This window comes from Erithacus rubecula (genome assembly GCF_903797595.1).
Source record: "Erithacus rubecula genome assembly, contig: scaffold_1201_arrow_ctg1, whole genome shotgun sequence".
NCBI lineage: Eukaryota > Metazoa > Chordata > Aves > Passeriformes > Muscicapidae > Erithacus > Erithacus rubecula.
In genome coordinates, this window is record NW_027636201.1 from 1 (window position 1) to 20,936 (window position 20,936).

At 60.2% G+C, this 20,936-nt stretch overlaps 1 protein-coding gene across 1 annotated transcript; it reads left to right on the forward strand.

The window, feature by feature from the left end:
- The first annotated feature begins 14,786 nt into the window (after positions 1-14,786).
- Positions 14,787-20,711, forward strand: LOC306815222 (protein DENND6B-like). Its single transcript, XM_079331827.1, has 3 exons — positions 14,787-14,958; positions 20,160-20,198; positions 20,616-20,711. Exons 1-3 carry the CDS (start codon positions 14,815-14,817, stop codon positions 20,676-20,678), a joined length of 246 nt encoding a protein of 81 aa, XP_079187953.1. The 5' UTR covers positions 14,787-14,814; the 3' UTR covers positions 20,679-20,711.
- The last annotated feature ends 225 nt before the right edge of the window (positions 20,712-20,936 follow it).

Below are 20,936 nucleotides of genomic sequence, written 5' to 3' on the forward strand. Positions count from 1 at the left end.
TCCAGGTGACATTCCAGCTCTGCCTGGGGCATTTCCCTCCCCAGGTGAACATTCCCAGCTCTGCGGGGATTTTCCCTCCCCAGGTGGAACATCCCGCTCTGCCTGGGGCATTTCCCGCCCCAGGTGAACATTCCCAGCTCTGCCTGGGGCATTTCCCTCCCCAGGTGAACATTCCCAGCTCTGCCTGGGGCATTTCCCTCCCCAGGTGAACATTCCCAGCTCTGCCTGGGGCATTTCCCTCCCCAGGTGAACATTCCCAGCTCTGCCTGGGGCATTTCCCTCCCCAGGTGAACATTCCCAGCTCTGCCTGGGGCATTCCCTCTCCAGATGAACATTCCCAGCTCTGCCTGGGGCATTTCCCTCTCCAGGTGAACATTCCCAGCTCTGCCTGGGGCATTCCCTCTCCAGGTGAACATTCCCAGCTCTGCCTGGGGTATTTCCCTCTCCAGGTGAACACTCCCAGCTCTGCCAGCCTGGCTGCAGAGCAGAGGGGCTCCAGCAGCCCCATGACCTCCCTGTGCTCACTGCAGCAGCCCCGGGTCTCTGTGCTGTGAGAGCTGCAGGCTCTCAGAGGGGCAGCACCAGCTCCCAGGAAGGGAAGGTGTCTGAGCCCGGCTCCCTGCGAGCCTGGCAGGGGCACAGCCACCCCAGAACAGACAGACTGCATCCCCAGCCCTGTTAAACACCCAGCACAGCCCAGCCCTGTTAACACCCAGCACAGCCCTGTTAAACACCCAGCACAGCCCTGTTAAACACCCAGCCCAGCCCTGTTAAACACCCAGCCCAGCCCAGCCCTGTTAAACACCCAGCCCAGCACAGCCCTGTTAAACACCCAGCACAGCCCTGTTAAACACCCAGCCCAGCCCAGCCCTGTTAAACACCCAGCCCAGCACAGCCCTGTTAAACACCCAGCACAGCCCTGTTAAACACCCAGCACAGCCCAGCCCTGTTAAACACCCAGCCCAGCCCTGTTAAACACCCAGCACAGCCCAGCCCTGTTAAACACCCAGCACAGCCCAGCCCTGTTAAACACCCAGCACAGCCCTGTTAAACACCCAGCCCAGCCCTGCTAAACACCCAGCCCAGCCCAGCCCTGTTAAACACCCAGCACAGCCCTGCTAAACACCCAGCCCAGCCCAGCCCTGTTAAACACCCAGCCCAGCCCTGTTAAACACCCAGCCCAGCCCTGTTAAACACCCAGCACAGCCCAGCCCTGTTACACACCCAGCCCAGCTCAGCCCTGTTAAACACCCAGCACAGCCCAGCCCTGTTACACACCCAGCCCAGCCCTGTTAAACACCCAGCCCAGCCCAGCCCTGTTAAACACCCAGAACAGCCCTGTTAAACACCCAGCCCAGCCCTGTTAAACACCCAGCACAGCCCTGTTAAACACCCAGCACAGCCCAGTTAAACACCCAGCCCAGCCCTGTTAAACACCCAGCCCAGCCCAGCCCTGTTAAACACCCAGCCCAGCCCTGTTAAACACCCAGCCCAGCCCTGTTAAACACCCAGCACAGCCCAGCCCTGTTAAACACCCAGCACAGCCCTGTTAAACACCCAGCACTGCCCTGTTAAACACCCAGCACAGCCCAGCCCTGTTAAACACCCAGCCCAGCCCTGTTAAACACCCAGCCCAGCCCTGTTAAACACCCAGCCCAGCCCTGTTAAACACCCAGCACAGCCCTGTTAAACACCCAGCACAGCCCTGTTAAATACCCAGCACAGCCCAGCCCTGTTAAACACCCAGCCCAGCCCAGTTAAACACCCAGCCCAGCCCTGTTAAACACCCAGCCCAGCCCTGTTAAACACCCAGCCCAGCTCAGCCCTGTTAAACACCCAGCCCAGCCCTGTTAAACACCCAGCACAGCCCTGTTAAACACCCAGCCCAGCCCAGCCCAGTTAAACACCCAGCCCAGCCCTGTTAAACACCCAGCCCAGCTCAGCCCTGTTAAACACCCAGCACAGCCCAGCCCTGTTAAACACCCAGCACAGCCCTGTTAAACACCCAGCCGAGCCGTGGCCGCCCCCTGCCCCACCCCAGCCCCGTGCCCACCCCACACGGACACACTGCCAGCCCAGCCCCGTGCCCACCCCGGCCCCGTGCCCACCCCGGCCCCGTGCCCACCCCACACGGACACACTGCCAGCCCAGCCCCGTGCCCACCCCACACGGACACACTGCCAGCCCAGCCCCGTGCCCACCCCAGCCCCGTGCCCACCCCACACGGACACACTGCCAGCCCAGCCCCGTGCCCACCCCGGCCCCGTGCCCGCTCCTGGCATTGTGCAACCCTGCCCTTCGTCCCCAGCCTCAGGGACACGGCCACAGTTTTCAACCTGGGAGCACATGGGCTCAATTATGCTGCTCAAAGAAAAGAAATCCATCTTAACATAAAAGAATTCAATTAAAGGGCGTCCCGGGGGACCTGCCCAGGGAAGAAAACACAAATAAACTGCTAAGGAAACACAACCTTCCCATCCCAGCCCGCTGCACAGCCAAGCAAGGAGCTGCAAGAGCTGCAGGCTCTGCAAGGCTCCCAGAACGGAAGGAAAGGAAGAAAACCCCAAATGTCACAGCACAGCCACCGGTGCCTCCTCTGAGGTGTGACAGAGCTCAGTCCTCACAGGGAATCAAAGGCAAAACCGAAACTGAAGCAGCTTCTGGTGTTCGATTTCCTCCTTCCTTCCTGTGCCTGCAGCAGCCAGAGCATCCCCACTGCTGCAGGTCTGTGCCTCTCCCAGGGAAATCAGAATCAACGTGGCTCCAGAGCCACCAGTGTCACTCCAGGCCACAGAGCTCTGAGCAGCAGCAAACTGCAGGACTGAAATCCCACTGCAAGCCTGCAAGTGCAGCAGGGGCACTGCCAGCCCCCACAAAGCCTGGCCTGAGCAATCCAGATGTTTGGGAAGCTTCCCTGCAAAGCCCCAGCTGCACAGGGCTGCAGCTCAGACCCAGCTCCCTGCAGCAGTTTCCCAGATGACCTGTGCAGCTCGAGGGGACACCAGGTTAGTGTGCACATGGCACAAAACTGGAGGGGCTGCTGACTCCCCAAAGGCAGAGGGGCCCTGCAGACAGAGCTGGACAAACCTGAGGGCTGGGAATCACAACTGTGTGAGGTTTATTTAACACAGGCAGGTGCCACATTCTGCACTGGGCTGGGACAGCCCTGGAGACACCCACAGGCTGGGACTGAGAGGCTGGAGAGCAGCTCTGGGAGGGACTGGTCCTGGTGGATGGAAAGGGGGATCTGAGTCAGCTGTGCCCTGGAGCCAGGAGGGACATGGGGGGCACCAGGGGACTGTCCTGCCCTGCACTGGGGAGGCCCCACCTCCAGTCCTCAATATAAACAACAGCTAAAGCTGGGGAGCATCAAAGCAGGCCCATGGGCACGGGAGGGGTCTGGAGGGGCCACAGGAGGAGCAGCTGAGGGCACTTGGAATGTCCAGCTGGAGGAGGCTGAGCTCAGAGCTCCCCAGGGGCAGCTCAGGTCTCTGCTCCCTGTGACAGGGACAGCACCAGGGAGTGGAGCTGTGCCAGGCAGGCTCAGGATGGCAGCAAGCTTCTGCCCTCACCCACAGGGTGCTGGGCACAGCCCCAGGGCTCTGATCCCAGTTTGGGATTGTTGGGGGTCTGTGCAGGGCCAGGAGCTGCACCCACGATCCCAGGGGCCCTTCCAGCTCAGGAGATTCTGTGGAAAGCTGTGCCAGAGTTTCCCCCTCTGCCCCAGCCAGAGAAGAGCTCTGAGCTCTGCCTGCCCTTTGCCATTTCACCACAATATTTTTCTCACACTTTGCAGCTTCCCCTGGTGCCCAGAGGAGCCCCAGGCTCCCCAGGCTGACTCCAGGGACAGAATGGGGTGTGTGGGTGCTGTGACACCCCCAGAGCCCCCAGGTAGCAGGGGGACACAGGAAAGGGACACTGAGAGGGAGCAGGAGGAGCAGCCCAGGCCAGCAGCTGCAGAGCTGGTAGCTCTGAGCAGGCTGAGAGCTGCACTTCCTCCTGACACCACCTCAGCCTCGCCGTGGTGACAGCGCCTTGAGCCACGTGGGGCTGGTTCAAAGGCACCCCTGACAAAAGTGACAATTCTGGGCAGGCTTCAGGCCCTGCAGACCTTTATTACTGTCACTCTCACGGTGCCTCTGCTCCATCAGGCACTAAGAAACACAAACTTCCCACTTGCACAGCTCATCCAACAGCAATATGTGTGGCACTCAAGTTCCACCTAAATCCAACCCTTTTTTGTCTGAGATTCTCAAGCTGGCCGCCAAAGTTTCATTTCCTGAGATAACTGATATTTATTTGCCCAAGTTTCCCTCCAAACCAGAGTTAAGGTGCAGGTAAAAATAGTCCAGGCAGTGATAATAATGTCAATATTGGTTATTGCAGTGCTGGAGGCTGGGGAGGATCAAAACAAGGAGCAGGGAAGTCCATCAGGAGTGAGGGGAGAGCAAAAGAAAAGCTCAAGTAGAGAAACACAGCAGCAGCCAGGAAAGACAACACACTCCTGCTTCCAATAACACTGAATCAAAGAGACACTTAAGAGCCTTTGTTGCTACTCCTGGTCACACAGAGGCCACATTCCTTCCCTGAGCCTTCCATAACCCCCAACATCTGTGGATTTTCCGTGAAAAGGAGGTAAAAGCACGGCAGCCCATCAGTGTAAATGGGAGCAGGGCTGTGTTCCCTATAAACAGGGCCAGGAGAGAGGGACTGCTGCTCCAGGCCCAGCACTGCCCTCACTCATTAACTCACTCTATTAACTCCTCAATTAGTTCTTCAGGAATTCTGCATCCAGCAAAACAAGACCTCCCACAAACCTTCCTCTCTGTAAAGTTCTCTGAAGTTCTGTCAGCCTGGCACAGGCTCCCCAGGGAATGCCCCAGCTCCAGGAGTGTCTGGACAGGCTGCCAGGGATGCACAGGGTGGGGTCTGGGGGGTTCTGGGCAGGGCCAGGAGCTGGGCTGGATGATCCCTGTGGGTCCCTTCCAGCTCAGGACATTCCTTGATCCTGTGACTGGAGCACCCAGCTCCTCCTCTGCTCTCAGCTCACCGACCTCACCCCTTTCCCCTGCACCATTTGCACCCAAATTTCCCAGTTATTCTTGTTCTACTCCTGTTCCAAACCCAAGATTTACTCCACCAAGAGACTCCCCTATTTCCTGGCATTCCAGTTTGCCCATTTTTTTGGCTGAGCTGCAGCTCCTGCCCTTCAGGCACCCTGTTAAAGCATCCTGCTGGATGACATCCACAGAGGCAGGATCCTGAGCACAGAGCCCACCTGCACAGAGAGCAGCACAGCTCATCCCCTGCTGCCAGCCCTGAGCTCTGCAGGCTCTGGAGAGCAGGGACAGCACCAGCGAGTGGAGCTGTGCCAGGCAGGCTCAGGCTGGATGGCAGCAAGGTTCTGCCCTCACCCACAGGGATTGGGCACTGCCCCAGAGCTCCAGGAGCTGCCAGGGGTGCCCAGTTTGGGATTGTTGGGGTCTGTGCAGGGCCAGGAGCTGCAGCCATGATCCCTGGGGGCCCTTCCAGCTCAGGAGGCTCCATGGTTCTGTGATGCTGGAATTCCTCTATACCACTGCTGGGCTCAGGGAAGAAAAGTTTTGGGTCCCCTGTGGAACCAGAAAACTCAGGGGAGAGCTCAAAGGAAGCATTCCCTGCACAGAGCATGGACAAGCAGCACAGGCACACACGGGGAGATCTCTGTAGCAAAGAGGAGAGGAAGCATTAGTGAAGCCAGGCCCCCTTCTCTCCCAGCAGCTCACTGTGGGGGCCAGCAGGGATGGGATCCTCTCCAGCTGCCTCCCAGTCCAGCCAGGAAACTGGGAGCAGGACTGGGGGATCCCACTCTGGGACACTGCTCCCCAGGGAAGCTCTGCCAGCAGTGGCTGGAGCTCCCCAGAACTCCTGCAAGCCCACAGAGCTCCTCTCCTGGTAACAAACCCCCGAGCAGCAGCTCTCACACAGCGCTGCCTCGGCGTTATTATTTTTGACAGTTTCCAATTTGTGAAGTCAGAAATCCACCCTGTCCCTCCCACAGCACACGCAGAGCTCCTGGAACAGCAGGCTGAGCAGGAGATGCTCCACAGCTCCTGCATCCCACAACAAACCTTCCCCCAGTGGCAGCTTCTGCAGGAACCTCTCCTGCCCCACCAGTGTCCCCACTGCCAGCCAGGGCACTGCCCCACATCCCTGGGTGTCAGCACTAATCCAAAGGAAGCACAAAACCCACAGGAATATCAGTGTACACACAGAGAGCAAGCCTTGCTTTCAGAGCAGTTTGTTCCCACCCAGCCCTCATCACCTTCTGCCGAGCAAATGTCACCCAGGCCAGCCCAGGCCATCATGTGCTCCCACTGACAGCCCAAAATTTAACTTTGCTTCCCATGAGATCACCATTGGTTGCCATGGAAATCCCTATACTACCATCCACCAAGGGGTTTTTTTTTTACCACTGAAGTATTTTGGCAGCATGCTCGCTTTTAAGTGTCAGAGTAATAAGAGAAAACATAAATGTTTCTTCTCTCATCAGCCTTTAAACAGAGCTTTATAACCCAAATCTGCTCCTAAGAGCTTGGTTCAAACCTGTGGGGCTGGGCAGCACTGGAATCACCACCTTTTCCTTTCTGACACAAAATGAACCATGGAAACAAGCTGCAAGTTTTTCAAACATGAATTTCCAAAAGGGGGATCAAGCGAGAAAAAACCTCTCAGGTCCCTCCGAGTTCTCTCAGTTTCTCTTTTTCACTTCCTAGTTTGGCTTTTTTTTTTTTTTTTTTTTTTTAGCTGGTGCAAAACAAGGCCCTCAAATTGAGCAGGGCCCTCCCAGCCTCTGCCAGGAGCTGCTTTCCTGTCAGATGAATCTTGTGGTGGCTCCAGCGGGGCCTCCACTCCCAGCACGGATTGTGGCCCTTCATAAAAGCAGCACGGTGACATTTATGGCCAAAGTCTGCACCCTGGGGCGGGCAGGTCCCCAGGAGGGTGACACCCTGGGCAGGCTGAGCCCCCCTGTGACCCCCGGGAGGGAGCTGACCCCGGGAAGGGAGAGCTGAGCTTAGAGAGAGGGACCCTGACCACTGATCCCCCCTGTGACCCCGGGAAGGGAGAGCTGAGCTTAGAGAGAGGGACCCTGACCACTGATCCCCCTGAGACCCCCGGGAAGGGAGAGCTGAGCTTAGAGAGAGAGACCCTGACCACTGATCCCCCTGAGACCCCCGGGAAGGGAGAGCTGAGCTTAGAGAGAGGGACCCCGACCACTGATCCCCCCTGTGACCCCCGGGAAGGGGAGCAGACCCCGGGAAGGGAGAGCTGAGCTTAGAGAGAGGGACCCCGACCACTGATCCCCCTGAGACCCCCGGGAAGGGAGAGCTGAGCTTAGAGAGAGGGACCCTGACCACTGATCCCCCCTGTGACCCCCGGGATCAGCACCCGACCCCCGGGAAGGGTGAGCTGAGCTTAGAGAGAGGGACCCTGACCACTGATCCCCCCTGTGACCCCCGGGAAGGGAGAGCTGAGCTTAGAGAGAGGGACCCCGACCACTGATCCCCCCTGTGACCCCCGGGATCAGCACCCGACCCCCGGGAAGGGGTTCTGACCCTCCAGGAGGGGACCAGACAGCCGAGAGGGACTTGACCCACAGGAGGAGAACCAGACCCGCAGGAAAGGGGACCCTCCCAAGAGTGATCTGCCTCCCAAGAGGGAAGCTGAGCCCGGGAAGGGCCTGACCTCCGGGACTGACCCGACCCCAGGAGAGGGGGCAGAGCCCAGGGGGTGCCGTGACCCGCGGGCAGGGCAGCACGGAAGGTGACCGGAGCCTGGGAGAGCGCTGAGCCCTCAGAGCAAGGTCTGAGCCCAGCAAGGGTGACCTGACCCCTGACCTTGGCACCGCCGCCAGTCCCGGCAGCTCCGGCCACTCCCGGCCGGCCAGGAGCGATCCGGGAGCGATCCAGGAGCGATCCGGGAGCGCCCGCAGCCGCAGCCCCAGCCCCGCCAGCCCGCCCCGCACGCACCAAAACACGGCAAAAGCAAACTGTCACGCGCAGAGCAGGCGGATTTAACCCAGATCCGCACGGAACGAGGCGGCGGCACCGCGGCCCAGCCCCGGACAGCGACTCGGCGGGGGAGGATTTTAACCCCCCAAACGGTGCCGAACCCCCGGACCGCGGGGGGAGCCTCCGGGAGGCCGGAGAGGAGCCGGGGGAGCGGCGGGGCCCAGCCCGCGGCGCCGGGCCCAGCCCCGACCCGGGCCTCGCGAGGGCGGCGGTGACAGCCGCGGCTCACCTGCGGGTGCCGGGCTGCCCTCGGGCGCTGCCGGGCCGGGCTGCGGGCCGGGCCCGCGGGCTGGGCCGGCCGGGGCTGCGCGGGCAGCGGCGGCGGAGCGGCGGCGGCGGCGGCTCCAAAATGGCGGCGGCGCCGCGGCTCCCTCAGGGCGGGGGGAGAGGGGCGGGGCCGCGGGGGAGGGGCGGGGTCTGGGCGGGGCGGGACCGTGGGTGGGTGGGGCTGTCGGTGGTGGGCGGGGCGGGGGCGGGGCCGCGGGGACACCGGGATGGGGAGACGGGGACAGGGATGGGGGGACAGGGACAGGGGATAGGGGCGGGAATGGGGACATGGAGATGGGGACACAGGGACAGGGGATAGGGACGGGAACGGGAATGGGGACATGGAGATGGGGACACAGGGACAGGGGGATAGGGACGGGAACGGGAATGGGGACATGGAGATGGGGACACAGGGACAGGGGGATAGGGACGGGAACGGGAATGGGGACATGGAGATGGGGACACAGGGACAGGGGGACAGGGACAGGGGATAGGGGCGGGAATGGGGACATGGAGATGGGAACACAGGGACAGGGGATAGGGACGGGAACGGGAATGGGGACATGGAGATGGGGACACAGGGACAGGGGGATAGGGACGGGAACGGGAATGGGGACATGGAGATGGGGACACAGGGACAGGGGGATAGGGACGGGAACGGGAATGGGGACATGGAGATGGGGACACAGGGACAGGGGGACAGGGACAGGGGATAGGGGCGGGAATGGGGACATGGAGATGGGAACACAGGGACAGGGGATAGGGGCGGGAATGGGGACATGGACAGGGGATAGGGGCGAGAATGGGGACACAGGGACAGGGGATAGGGGCGGGAATGGGGACATGGAGATGGGAACACAGGGACAGGGGATAGGGGCGGGAATGGGGACATGGACAGGGGATAGGGGCGAGAATGGGGACACAGGGACAGGGGATAGGGGCGGGAATGGGGACAGGAACAGGGGATAGGGGCGGGAATGGGGACACAGGGACAGGGGGATAGGGACGGGAACGGGAATGGGGACATGGAGATGGGGACACAGGGACAGGGGGACAGGGACAGGGGATAGGGGCGGGAATGGGGACATGGACATGGGGACACAGGGACAGGGGGACATGGACAGGGGATAGGGGCGGGAATGGGGACATGGACATGGGGACACAGGGACAGGGGATAGGGGCGGGAATGGGGATATGGACAGGGGATAGGGGCGGGAATGGGGATATGGACATGGGGACACAGGGACAGGGGGGAAGGGACAGGGACAGGGGATAGGGGCGGGAATGGGAACAGGGACAGGGGATAGGGGCGGGACAGGGGATATGGACATGGGGACACAGGGACAGGGGGGAAGGGACAGGGACAGGGGATAGGGGCGGGAATGGGGACGTGGAGATGGGGACACAGGGACAGGGATGGGGACACCGACATAAGGACATGGGCACGGGGGCAGGGATAGGCACGGGGATAGGGATGGGGACACGGGAACACCGCAGGACCGGGATGAGGATGGTGGGGCGGGGATCGCGACTCAGGACGGGACGGGGGGACAGGGACGGAAATGGAAATGGGAATGGTGGGGAGGGAATGGGGACGAGGGATGGGAATGGGGATGGGTGGACAGGGACGGGGATGGGGGACGGGAACGGGGACAGGGGGACGGAAACTCGGGGGCGGAGATGAAGACACGGGGGCGGGGACTGGGAGATGGTGGGACGGGGATGGGACGGGGAAAGAGACACGGGACACTGGGACGAGGCGGTGGGGACACAGGGACAGGGGGTCGGCGTGGTGGGGCGAGGGTGGGGACAGGAAAACAGTGGGGCGGCCCCAGCCCCGGGGACAGCCCTCGGGATGCCGGGGAGGGCGAGCTGCGGCCGCCGGCGGTGGTCACGGCCTCGGGGGCAGCAGGAGGAGCACGGGGACAGCACCCCGCGGCTGGGGGGACACGGGGACAGCGGGACCCCTTCCGTGGCCACAGCCTTCAGGTGGCCCCCTGTCACTGCGAGGGGGACCCAGAGATGGGGGTCAGGGGATTGGGGTGCGCACAGGGGCGTGGGGATGAGCACAGGGAGGCAGGGCTGGGAGCGGCGATCTCTGAGTCATGCTGGCAGCCTGCGCCCCTGGAGCCGCTGTGGCCGTGCCCGGGTTTGTCTCTGTCTCGCGGATAAACTGCTCTCCAAGTGCCAGCATCCTCCAGGAACCGGCAGGAAGGGATCCAGTCCTTCATTCCACGCTGAATTCCTGCCACGGGATTTACCACTAAGCTGCTCCGTGCTGCTCTCGCCCAGGCCTTGACCCTGCAAAGATTCCTGCACGTGGTTAAAGTTTACAGGGAAATGTGGCCTTTGCCTTGGGAAAAGAGGGACGGGATTGTGCTGCCCTGCTCGCAGGGGACGGAATCAATCCTGCAATGGTCGGGGCTGGGAGGAGCCCAGGGCTCATCCCGTGTCCCCCCTGCCACAGGCCGGGCTTGGCCCTGGGAGTGCTGCCACAGAAATGCCGTGAAAAGGACCCCCCGTGAAGGAGTGGGTAAAATTCCTCATTTATGGACGCTTTTCCAGTGTGAGGGCTGCAAGGGAAGGACTCCAAGAATTTATATGGCACCCAGTGTGGTAATTAGCACTTTGGTGGCCATTAATGCAGGAAAAAATAGCACAGCCTCGGGAGTTTCACTTCCCTGTTTCGTCTGTTGGAGGGAAATGGGCTTATAAAGCATTTTTGTGGCTTATTGTGGCTTCTGGGGACAGGACAAAACCATCCAAGCAAATTCCCAAATCTTCCAGCCGCCCCCAGAGCTTATTCCCACCCCCAGGTGGGCTGGGGCTGTACAGCCTGACTCCTCCAGCTGATTTCTAGAGTTCCAACCTTGGAACAGCTTCCTTCTTCTCTGCTCCAGCCCTCTGGAACACGCTAAAATACAGCTGAACTCTGGGCTTGGCAGCAGCGGGGCCAGGAGCTGCCAGCTCCCCTCTCCCAGCAGGGACAGGGACAGGGACAGGGACAGGGACAGGGACAGGGACGGGACAGGGGCAGGGGCAGGGGCAGGGACAGGGGCAGGGGCAGGGACAGAGACAGGGACAGGGGCAGGGCAGGAACAGGGACAGGGACAGGGACAGGGGACAGGGGCAGGGACGGGACAGGGACAGGGACAGGGGCAGGGGCAGGGGCAGGGGCAGGGGCAGGGACACAGGGACAGGGACAGGGGCAGGGGCAGGGACAGGGACAGGGACAGGGACAGGGACAGGGACAGGGACAGGGACAGGGGCAGGGACAGGGGCAGGGGCAGGGACAGGCAGCTCAGGCCGTGGTTCCAGGCCCTGGTTGTGACACAGGGCAGCTGGATCCCACTGGGAGCAGCTGCTGGAATCTCCTCCAGCACCAACACGAGGGGCTGAGCCCTGGCTGGGCTCACAGAAGGTGTCCCTGTGGGTGGCACTGGGTGGCACTGGGTGGCACTGGGACCCCTTCAATCCAAAGCATTGCAGGATTCCCCAGTTCTGTGTGTCCCTCAGCACAAGGAGGCTGCAGAGCTCCCAGCTCTGGAGCAGGCAGTGGAGCTGAGCCCGAGCAGGATTCCCAGCGGGAGCAGGAGCGGGCACACGCTGGGTGGGAGGCTGCAGGCCCAGAATAGGCTGTGGATGATGAAGAATTCTGAGATCTATTCTTGGCTCAGGATTGAGGCGTGATCTGGTGCCTCCAGCAGGCATCAGAACAGGATCTCCCAGCGCCAGTTTGACATTAATCTGAGCGGCCCTGCAGGGAGGAGGGGACGAGCTTTCCGCCCTCTCCCGCAGCCGCAGCCTCTCCCGAGCACCGGGAGCTTTTCCAAACCCCAGCGTTCCTCTCTGCCGCCTTTTGGGCCGAGTGAGCAGGGCTGGGTGAACTCCCAGAGCCCAGAGTGCCCGAGGGGCGGCTCGCGTTCCTCGCCTGCGGCCGCAGGGAGCGTCCCGGCTGCTCCGGGAGCATTGTCCCGCCCGGCAGTGCGGGAGCAGGGCAGCCGGGGCACAGTTAATTATAGCGGCAGGCTCGGGCAGTGTTGTGTTTGCGGGGTTGCTGGGGAGATGAGCGGCAGCAGCCCCAGCGCTGCCCCGGAGCCCCGAGCTCGGCTCCGGCGCTGCACCGCCAACCTTCCCAAATATGGTCCAGCGGCAGCGCGGAGCTCCGCGCTCAGCCCGGCTCGGGGACCGGCCCGCTCCTGCCATCGCACCCTCGCAGCCTCTCCCGAGTGTCTTCAACTCCTCCCTCCGGGAAATCCCACCGGGCAGCGCCCCCCGCCCGCAGCAGCACCCCCGGGCTGGGCAGGGCCCAGCCAGCCGCGCCCCGGCCGGGAGAGCCCAGCAAAGCTCCGGGGACCGCGGGGCTTCCAACAGGAAACCGAAAACACCCTGGGGCAGGTCAAGGGAAAGCTCCTGTAGGGCCCGGCTGGGAGAGCTGGGAATGCCCAGCCTGGGAGGGAAAGCTCCAGGCAGAGCTCAGAGCCTGGAGGGGCTCCAGGGGAGCTGCAGAGGGGCTGGGGACAAGGACAGGGCCAGGAGGCAGGGAATGGCTCCCAGTGCCACAGGGCAGGGCTGGCTGGGATCTTGGGCAGCAATTGCTGGCTGGGCTGGAACTGCCAGAGCAGCTGTGGCTGCCCCTGGATCCCTGGAATGGCCAAGGCCAGGCTGGACACTGGGGCTGGGACAGTGGGACAGGGGCAGGGGTCCCTGCCATGGCACTGCAGGGGTGGCACTGGGGGGCTCTGGGGTCCCTTCCCACCCAAACCATTCAAGCTTTCCCAGGTTCTGTGATTCCAACACTTGCCTGTCCTGCCTCGTGGCTCTGGGAAATTCTCTCTGGAGGAATGGGGATACTGGGTGTGACCTGCCTGAGACACTTCCCTGCTTCCTGTGCTTCCATCCTAATGGAAACCTCCAGCCCTCACTTTAACACTGCTCAGATGTTCTATTGCCCTTTTTATTCACAGTTAAATTTCTTCTGCTTGGCCAGGCAGGAGTGTTTGTGTGGCTGTAGTGAAATCAGCCATGGAAGACCCCTGGGACAAGATTAAAACTGATTTTTATTGTGGGACAAAGAGTTACTGAGGAAAAAATGCCCAATATTTTTTATTCATATTTTTCTTCTATTTTCCTCCTGTTCCTTATCCGGCAAGGGAGCAAGAATCAGCTCCAAGTGTGGCAAATGCAAATGTAGTGTTGCAAGCTTTATTACAAGCCTGTAATAAATCATAATCAGTATTAATTAGCAGTTCATGGCACAGGGCAGTGTTTAAGTGCAGCTCCTCTGCTCCCGGAGCAGGAGACTTCACCAGGGGCGGGACAAGGACATGAAAGGGCTGAAATGGAACAAACAGCACGATGGAAGCAAAGAAGTGCCACAAATAAATAACTAAACCCGGCCATCCACGGAATTCCTGTGCACACAGTCCTGGCAGCAGCTGCCGTGCCATCACACACTGGGGGGCCTGGGGGACACTCGTGTCACTTGGACACCCGTGGCACTCTGAAACCATGGAATGGCTCGGCTGGAAGCAGCCCCGTGGGCAGGGACACCTTGCACCGTGCCAGGCTGGCCTCGGGCACCGCCAGGGTGCGGCTGCTCCTTCTCCCACTTTGTGTTCGCTCCTGCTCTGCTCCTGGCAATGAACAACCCTCCAAAGCGCCAGGGAGTTCCTCAGCCCTCAGCAAACCTGATTTATCCCCCACACTTCCCAGATGGCCCGAGCAGGAAACAGGTCAGGCACTGAATTCACGTGCCCAGAATCCCACAGAAATCCCCAAAACAACCCCGGACACCCCTGGGAACACCCCGGGGCAGCTCCGGGGAATCCCCATTCCGGGATAAACTCCTCCAAAGGAATCGGTGTCATTCTCTCACCTTTAGAAACGTAACCGAGGCGTCGCTTCTACAATAGAATCCCTTAATGAAAGAACTCTCTTTCAAGCGAAAATCAACTTGCAGCGGGGTCAGGCTGGGTCACACAATGAACTGTGGCGGGCGGAGAATGTGAGTTACACCGGGCGGGACTGTGCGAATTCTCCTGCAGAAAAATGTCATTTTCTGCTCTGTGCAAATCTCCTCCTCACGCCCGGCAGGGAATAAACGGCGGGGATTTTGTACACGGAGCTTGGAGCGCTCCTAAAACCGGCCCGAGGGCTCGGGGGGGGCTCAGAGCGGGCACAGGCGGGTCCCGCAGGTCCTGGAAGGGACACAGGGGGGTGGGACAGGTCCTGGAAGGCACACACGGGGCTCGGACGCCGAGCGCTGAAGCCGCCCAGGGTTCAACAGACCCGGTCCCCCGGAGCCCTCACGCCGCCGCCATGACACCCCCAAAGCCCCGCCCGCGGCGCTCTGCGCGCCCGCTCCCGCCTCGATGGTAAAAGCGGCGCTCCGGGTCCTCCCGGCCGGCAGGGGGCGCTGGCACGGGGCGGGGCGGGTCCTCCCGGCCGGCAGGGGGCGCTGGCGCGGGGCGGGCCGCGCGCGGGCGGCGCCGCCATGGACGCGCTGAGCCGGGTCGGGCCGCGGCCCCGCCGCGCCGCCGCCACCGCCGCCTCACCCCTGCCCTGGGGCCGCTTCGCCGCCTGGATCGACTGCGTGTGTGTGGTGACCTTCGACCTGGAGCTGGGACAGGCCATGGAGGTGCGCCGCAGCCCAACGGGCATGGGCACAGCGCGCCGGGAGCGGGATGGTGAGGGGAGAGGGATGGTGAGGGGAGCGGGGATGGTGAGCGGGATGGTGAGCGGGATGGTGAGCGGGGATGGTGAGTGGGGATGGTGAGCGGGGATGGTGAGAGGGATGGTGAGCGGGGATGGTGAGAGGGATGGTGAGCGGGATGGTGAGCGGGGATGGTGAGTGGGGATGGTGAGCGGGATGGTGAGCGGGGATGGTGAGCGGGGATGGTGAGCGGGATGGTGAGCGGGATGGTGAGCGGGATGGTGAGCGGGATGGTGAGCGGGGATGGTGAGCGGGATGGTGAGCGGGATGGTGAGCGGGGATGGTGAGCGGGATGGTGAGCGGGGATGGTGAGCGGGATGGTGAGCGGGATGGTGAGTGGGGATGGTGAGAGGGATGGTGAGCGGGATGGTGAGAGGGATGGTGAGCGGGATGGTGAGTGGGGATGGTGAGCGGGATGGTGAGCGGGATGGTGAGCGGGGGATGGTGAGCGGGGATGGTGAGTGGGGATGGTGAGCGGGATGGTGAGTGGGGATGGTGAGCGGGATGGTGAGTGGGGATGGTGAGCGGGATGGTGAGTGGGGATGGTGAGTGGGGATGGTGAGCGGGATGGTGAGGGGGATGGTGATGGGGATCGTGTGAGCAGGGATGGTGAGCGGGATGGTGAGCGGGATGGTGAGTGGGGATGGTGAGTGGGGATGGTGAGAGGGATGGTGAGCGGGATGGTGAGCGGGATGGTGAGGGGGGATGGTGAGCGGGGATGGGTGAGCGGGATGGTGAGCGGGATGGTGAGAGGGATGGTGAGCGGGGATGGGTGAGCGGGATGGTACGGATGGTGAGTGGGAATGGGTGAGAGGGATGGTGAGCGGGGATGGTGAGTGGGGATGGTGAGCGGGATGGTGAGCGGGGATGGTGAGCGGGGATGGTGAGCGGGATGGTGAGGGGAGAGGGATGGTGAGCGGGGATGGTGAGCGGGATGGTGAGCGGGATGGTGAGCGGGGATGGTGAGCGGGGATGGTGAGCGGGGATGGTGAGGGGAGCGGGATGGTGAGCGGGGATGGTGAGCGGGGATGGTGAGCGGGATGTTGAGAGGGATGGTGAGTGGGGATGGTGAGCGGGGATGGTGAGTGGGGATGGTGAGCGGGGATGGTGAGCGGGATGGTGAGTGGGGATGGTGAGCGGGATGGTGAGGGGAGCGGGATGGTGAGCGGGGATGGTGAGCGGGGATGGTGAGCGGGATGTTGAGAGGGATGGTGAGTGGGGATGGGGAGCGGGGATGGTGAGTGGGGATGGTGAGCGGGGATGGTGAGCGGGGATGGTGAGCGGGATGGTGAGCGGGATGGTGAGCGGGGATGGTGAGCGGGATGTTGAGAGGGATGGTGAGCGGGGGATGGTGAGCGATGTGAGGGGATGGTGACGATGGGGATGGTGTGAGTGGGATGGATGGTGAGCGGGGATGGTGAGCGGGATGGTGAGCGGGGATGGTGAGCGGGATGGTGAGCGGGGATGGTGAGCGGGATGGTGAGCGGGATGGTGAGCGGGATGGTGAGCGGGATGGTGAGCGGGGATGGTGAGAGGGATGGTGAGCGGGATGGTGAGCGGGATGGTGAGCGGGATGGGGAGTGGGGATGGTGAGGGGAGCGGGGATGGTGAGCGGGATGGTGAGCGGGGATGGTGAGCGGGGATGGTGAGCGGGATGGTGAGCGGGATGGTGAGCGGGATGGTGAGCGGGATGGTGAGCGGGGATGGTGAGCGGGATGGTGAGCGGGATGGGGAGCGGGGATGGTGAGGGGAGCAGGGCGGACACACACCGGGGATCGGGAATGCGCCGGGATGGACACGGGATCGCGAATGGGGAGGTGAAAAGGGGAATCGGGGCTGGAGGTGAGGACCGGGAATGGAGAGGGAATCGGAATAGGGAGGTGGAAAAGGGGATCAGGGATGGGGAGAGGGATCAGGGATGGAGGAGTGACAGGGAATGAAAAGGAAGGATGAAACGGAGGGGATTAGGAATGGAGAGAGGGAAAAGTGGGATTAGGAATGGGGAGAGGGAAAAGAAGGATTAGGAATGGGGAGAGGGAAAAACGGGATTAGGAATGGAGAGAGAAAAGTGGGATTAGGAATGGAGTGTGGGAAAAGTGGGATTAGGAATGGAGAGTGGGAAAAGTGGGATTAGGAATGATGAGAGAAGAGTGGGATTAGGAATGGAGAGTGGGAAAAAGTGGGATTAGGAATGATGAGAGAAGAGTGGGATTAGGAATGGAGAGTGGGAAAAAGTGGGATTAGGAATGGAGAGTGGGAAAAAGTGGGATGAGGAATGGAGAGAGGGAAAAGCAGGATGGGGGTGTGGAGGGATCAGGGATAGGGAGAGGGATCAGGGATGGAGGGGTGAAATAGAATGAAAAGGAAGGATGGAACGGAGGGGATTAGGAATGGAGAGAGGGAAAAGTGGGATTAGGAATGGAGAGAGGGAAAAGTGGGATTAGGAATGGAGAGTGGGAAAAACAGGATTAGGAATTATGAGAAAAGAGTGGGATTAGGAATGGATATTGAAGAGCAGGATTAGGAATGGACATTGAAGAGCAGGATTAGGAATGATGAGAGAAGAGCAGGATTAGGAATGGATATTGAGGAGCAGGATTAGGAATGGACATTGAGGAGCAGGATTAGGAATGGATATTGAGGAGCAGGATTAGGAATGGACATTGAGGAGCAGGATTAGGAATGGATATTGAGGAGCAGGATTAGGAATGGACATTGAGGAGCAGGATTAGGAATGGCATTGAAGAACAGAATCACTGTTGGGTGTGGGAAGGGGGATCAGGGCTGGGGTCTGGGCAGTGCACAGGGAGGGGAGGGGGCTGAGCAGAGCTTTGGGGTGAGGGGCATTGGGACAGGAGGGGCTGCACAGTTGATCCCAGTTCCCTGGGATATCCCAGTGCTGGTGCTGAAGGAGGGTTTGGCATTTCTGGCTGGCTGTGGGAGCCTCTCCTTCCCTGCCCGTTTTGGGGAGGTTGCTGTGCTTTGCAGAGGGTTGAGCCTCCCAGTTTTAAGTGCTGGAGTTTCCAAAGGGAATGGGAAGCAGGAGGGGCCAGCTCCACCTCCTTGCTGCTCCCTTGCCTCGAATACCTGATTGTTTCCTCCCCCTGAGCCTGAAAGTGTATAAAAACATCACCACCAGACCCAAGCTTCACCTGCTTGATCCTTTTTCCTGCAAAACCAGGCCTGAAATACCCAAGAAAGGAATGCTGGGATGATAATTAGCATTGGGTGTTTTGTAGCTGCTTTGAAGTGTGGAGGTGGGTTCTCACCTGTCTGCCTGGGTGAGGAGATGCCTTTGTGGATGAGGGATGCAGAAATGCTGTTTGTTCATCCTTAAAAAGGAATTTCCTTCTTTTTCTTCCTTTTTTCCCTTTGTCTGCATCAGTGGGAAAATGTTCCTTATGTGGCAAAAGTGACTTAGGAGAAGTGGGAACATCTCAGTGGGGATGGCAGAGCCCCACTGTCCCCACTTTGGAAAAACAGTGTGGGTTTCTGTTCCAGAGGGAAGGGAAGGAGCAGGGATGAGCCATGGGGAGGGAAGGAGGAGCTCTGGGGGCACCAATTTAGGGGTCTGGGGGTACAAACCCAGGGGTCTCTGTGGCTACAAACTCTGAAGTTCAGCTCTGAGAGGTTCAGAAATTCCAAAGACTGAGAAAGATCCCAAAGGTTCTGGAATTCAGTGGTTCCCACTCTGCTTCCACAGACAGTGCAGAAGCTGTTGGAGAGCAGAACCCAAATCAAGGCAGGAATGAAATGGAATTCCTTTTTTGGCCCCTCTAAATAATCAAATCATCACTTTAGGATGTGATTGGAGCCCTTTTGGGCTGCTCTGGAGACATCCAGGGACTTCTACATGTCCTGAGTTCCTTTTCATTGGCTTTTTTTGGCTTTTGAAAAGTCTTAGTGACTCAGATTCCCTTTGCCTTGGATTTGAGGTTTTGAGCTTTTGGATATTTGATGATTTCCCTGCACCTCAAACATAGAGGAACATCAGAGTTAAAGTGAAAGGGAAGTAGGGGTGTGGAATCCCAGATGGATTAAGGTTGGAAAAGACCTCTGAGATCATCAGCTCCAACCCTGGAGGTTAAAACCTGATTTTCCAACCATTCTCTCTCAGAAAATCCCCCCAAAATCCGGCAGGGGAAGCAGAAGCCTTGTCCCACCTCCTGCTCTGGGTTAGGCAGCAGATGCTGAGGGAAGCACAATTCCTGGGACTCACAGGCTCCTGAGGGATCAGGGTCAGACCTCCAGGGCTCCCACTGCTGGCCTGGCCCTGATTCCCTGGGAATTCACAGGATGAATGTTAATTTAGGTGGGGATTAATTAGCCCCAGCCACAGGAACGCCTTGGGGTCCTGGTGCAGAGCAGGGAGGTGATGCCTGGGAGAATCCCAGTCCCTTCCCACTGAGCTGCTCTGGGCTCATTCTGCCCCAGGATCTCCAGCTTTTCTCTCTCAGCTCAGCTCTCAGCGAGGGCTCTCCAGCTCTGCTGGTAATTGGGAATTTGGCTGGCTGGGCTGGAGCACTGCCCTTGCCAAGGGAATTGTCAGAGCTGGGTGAACTTCCAGGCCCTGGCACGGGGCCACCAGGGCTATTTATAGCCTGGAGAGGAGACCCAGGCTGCTTTGAGCTCCTGGCTGGAGCAGCAGCTGCCTCTGGAGCAAACTGGGATTGCAGCTGGGCAGTTCCTCCCTGCCCTGCTGCAATTCCTCCCTTCCCAGGCAGCAGGGGCTCTGGGGGACCCTGCCCCTGTGCCCAGGTGAGAGCCCACCTGCAGAGCTGCCCCAGCCCTGGGGATGCAGCAGCAGCAGCTGGAGCTGCTGCAGGGCTGGAGCCCCTCAGCTCCCAGGGATCAGCCTGGGAGAGCTGGGGGGGCTCAGCTGGGCAGGAGCAGGATCCAGGCAGAGCTCAGAGCCTGGAGGGGCTCCAGGGGAGCTGCAGAGGGGCTGGGGACAAGGACAGGGCCTTTGTGTCTGTCCCTAAATGCAGACAAACCCGGGTTCAGTGCCAGGTCCAGAGTTTAAATGCTGCCAGGTGCTTTGCTGTGTGTCTGTGGGGATGGGCAGGAGTGTCTGTGTGTGCAGCTGTGGGCACAGGGGTGACACAGGGGCTCTGCTCTCTCCACAGCTGGTGTACCCCCATGACTTCAGGCTCACTGAGAAGGAGGTAACCACCCTTCCTGCATCCCTGCTTTCCATTTATCCATTTCCTTTTCATTCACCCTTCCTGCATCCCTGCTTTTCATTTATCCATTTCCTTTTCATTCACCCTTCCTGCATCCCTGCTTTTCATTCATTCATCCTTTTCCTTTTCATTCACCCTTCCTGCATCCCTGCTTTTCATTTATCCATTTCCTTTTCATTCACCCTTCCTGCATCCCTGCTTTTCATCCATCCATTTCCTTTCCATTCACCCTTCCTGCATCCCTGCTTTTCATTTATTCATTTCCTTTTCATTCACCCTTCCTGCATCCCTGCTTTTCATCCATCCATTTCCTTTCCATTCACCCTTCCTGCATCCCTGTTTTCCCTCCTTTGGGAGCAGCTCTCAGGTGCCTCTCACTGGGTGTTGGTTCTTTTGCAGAAAACGAGCATCTGCTACCTGTCCTTCCCAGACTCCTACTCAGGTGGGTGGCAGCAGGGGTGACAGGGGAGTCCCTGGGGGAAGGACAATCCCTGGGATGCAGCAGGGCTGAGGGGGCTGCAGGGAGCTCTGTGCTGGGTGGGAACCTGTGCTCCAGGGAAATTCCCAGTGTAGGCAGGAGGGATGGCAGCTGTCACATTCCTGTGTTTGGGAGCAGGAGCTGGGGAGGGGACACTTCCAGCAGAAATGTCCCCAAACCTGTGTTTGTACATCTCAGTGAGACAAGAGAAATGAATCTGTTCATCCAGCCAGGCCCTGGGC

What these genes read in the sequence shown, in the direction of transcription:
- LOC306815222 (XM_079331827.1), top strand. Translation starts at nt 14,815, where the DNA reads ATGGACGCGCTGAGCCGGGTCGGGCCGCGGCCCCGCCGCGCCGCCGCC. An exon ending in AGCTGGGACAGGCCATGGAG is followed by an intron (nt 14,959 to 20,159) that starts GTGCGCCGCAGC and finishes CTCTCTCCACAG; the next exon opens with CTGGTGTACCCCCATGACTT. An exon ending in TCAGGCTCACTGAGAAGGAG is followed by an intron (nt 20,199 to 20,615) that starts GTAACCACCCTT and finishes GTTCTTTTGCAG; the next exon opens with AAAACGAGCATCTGCTACCT.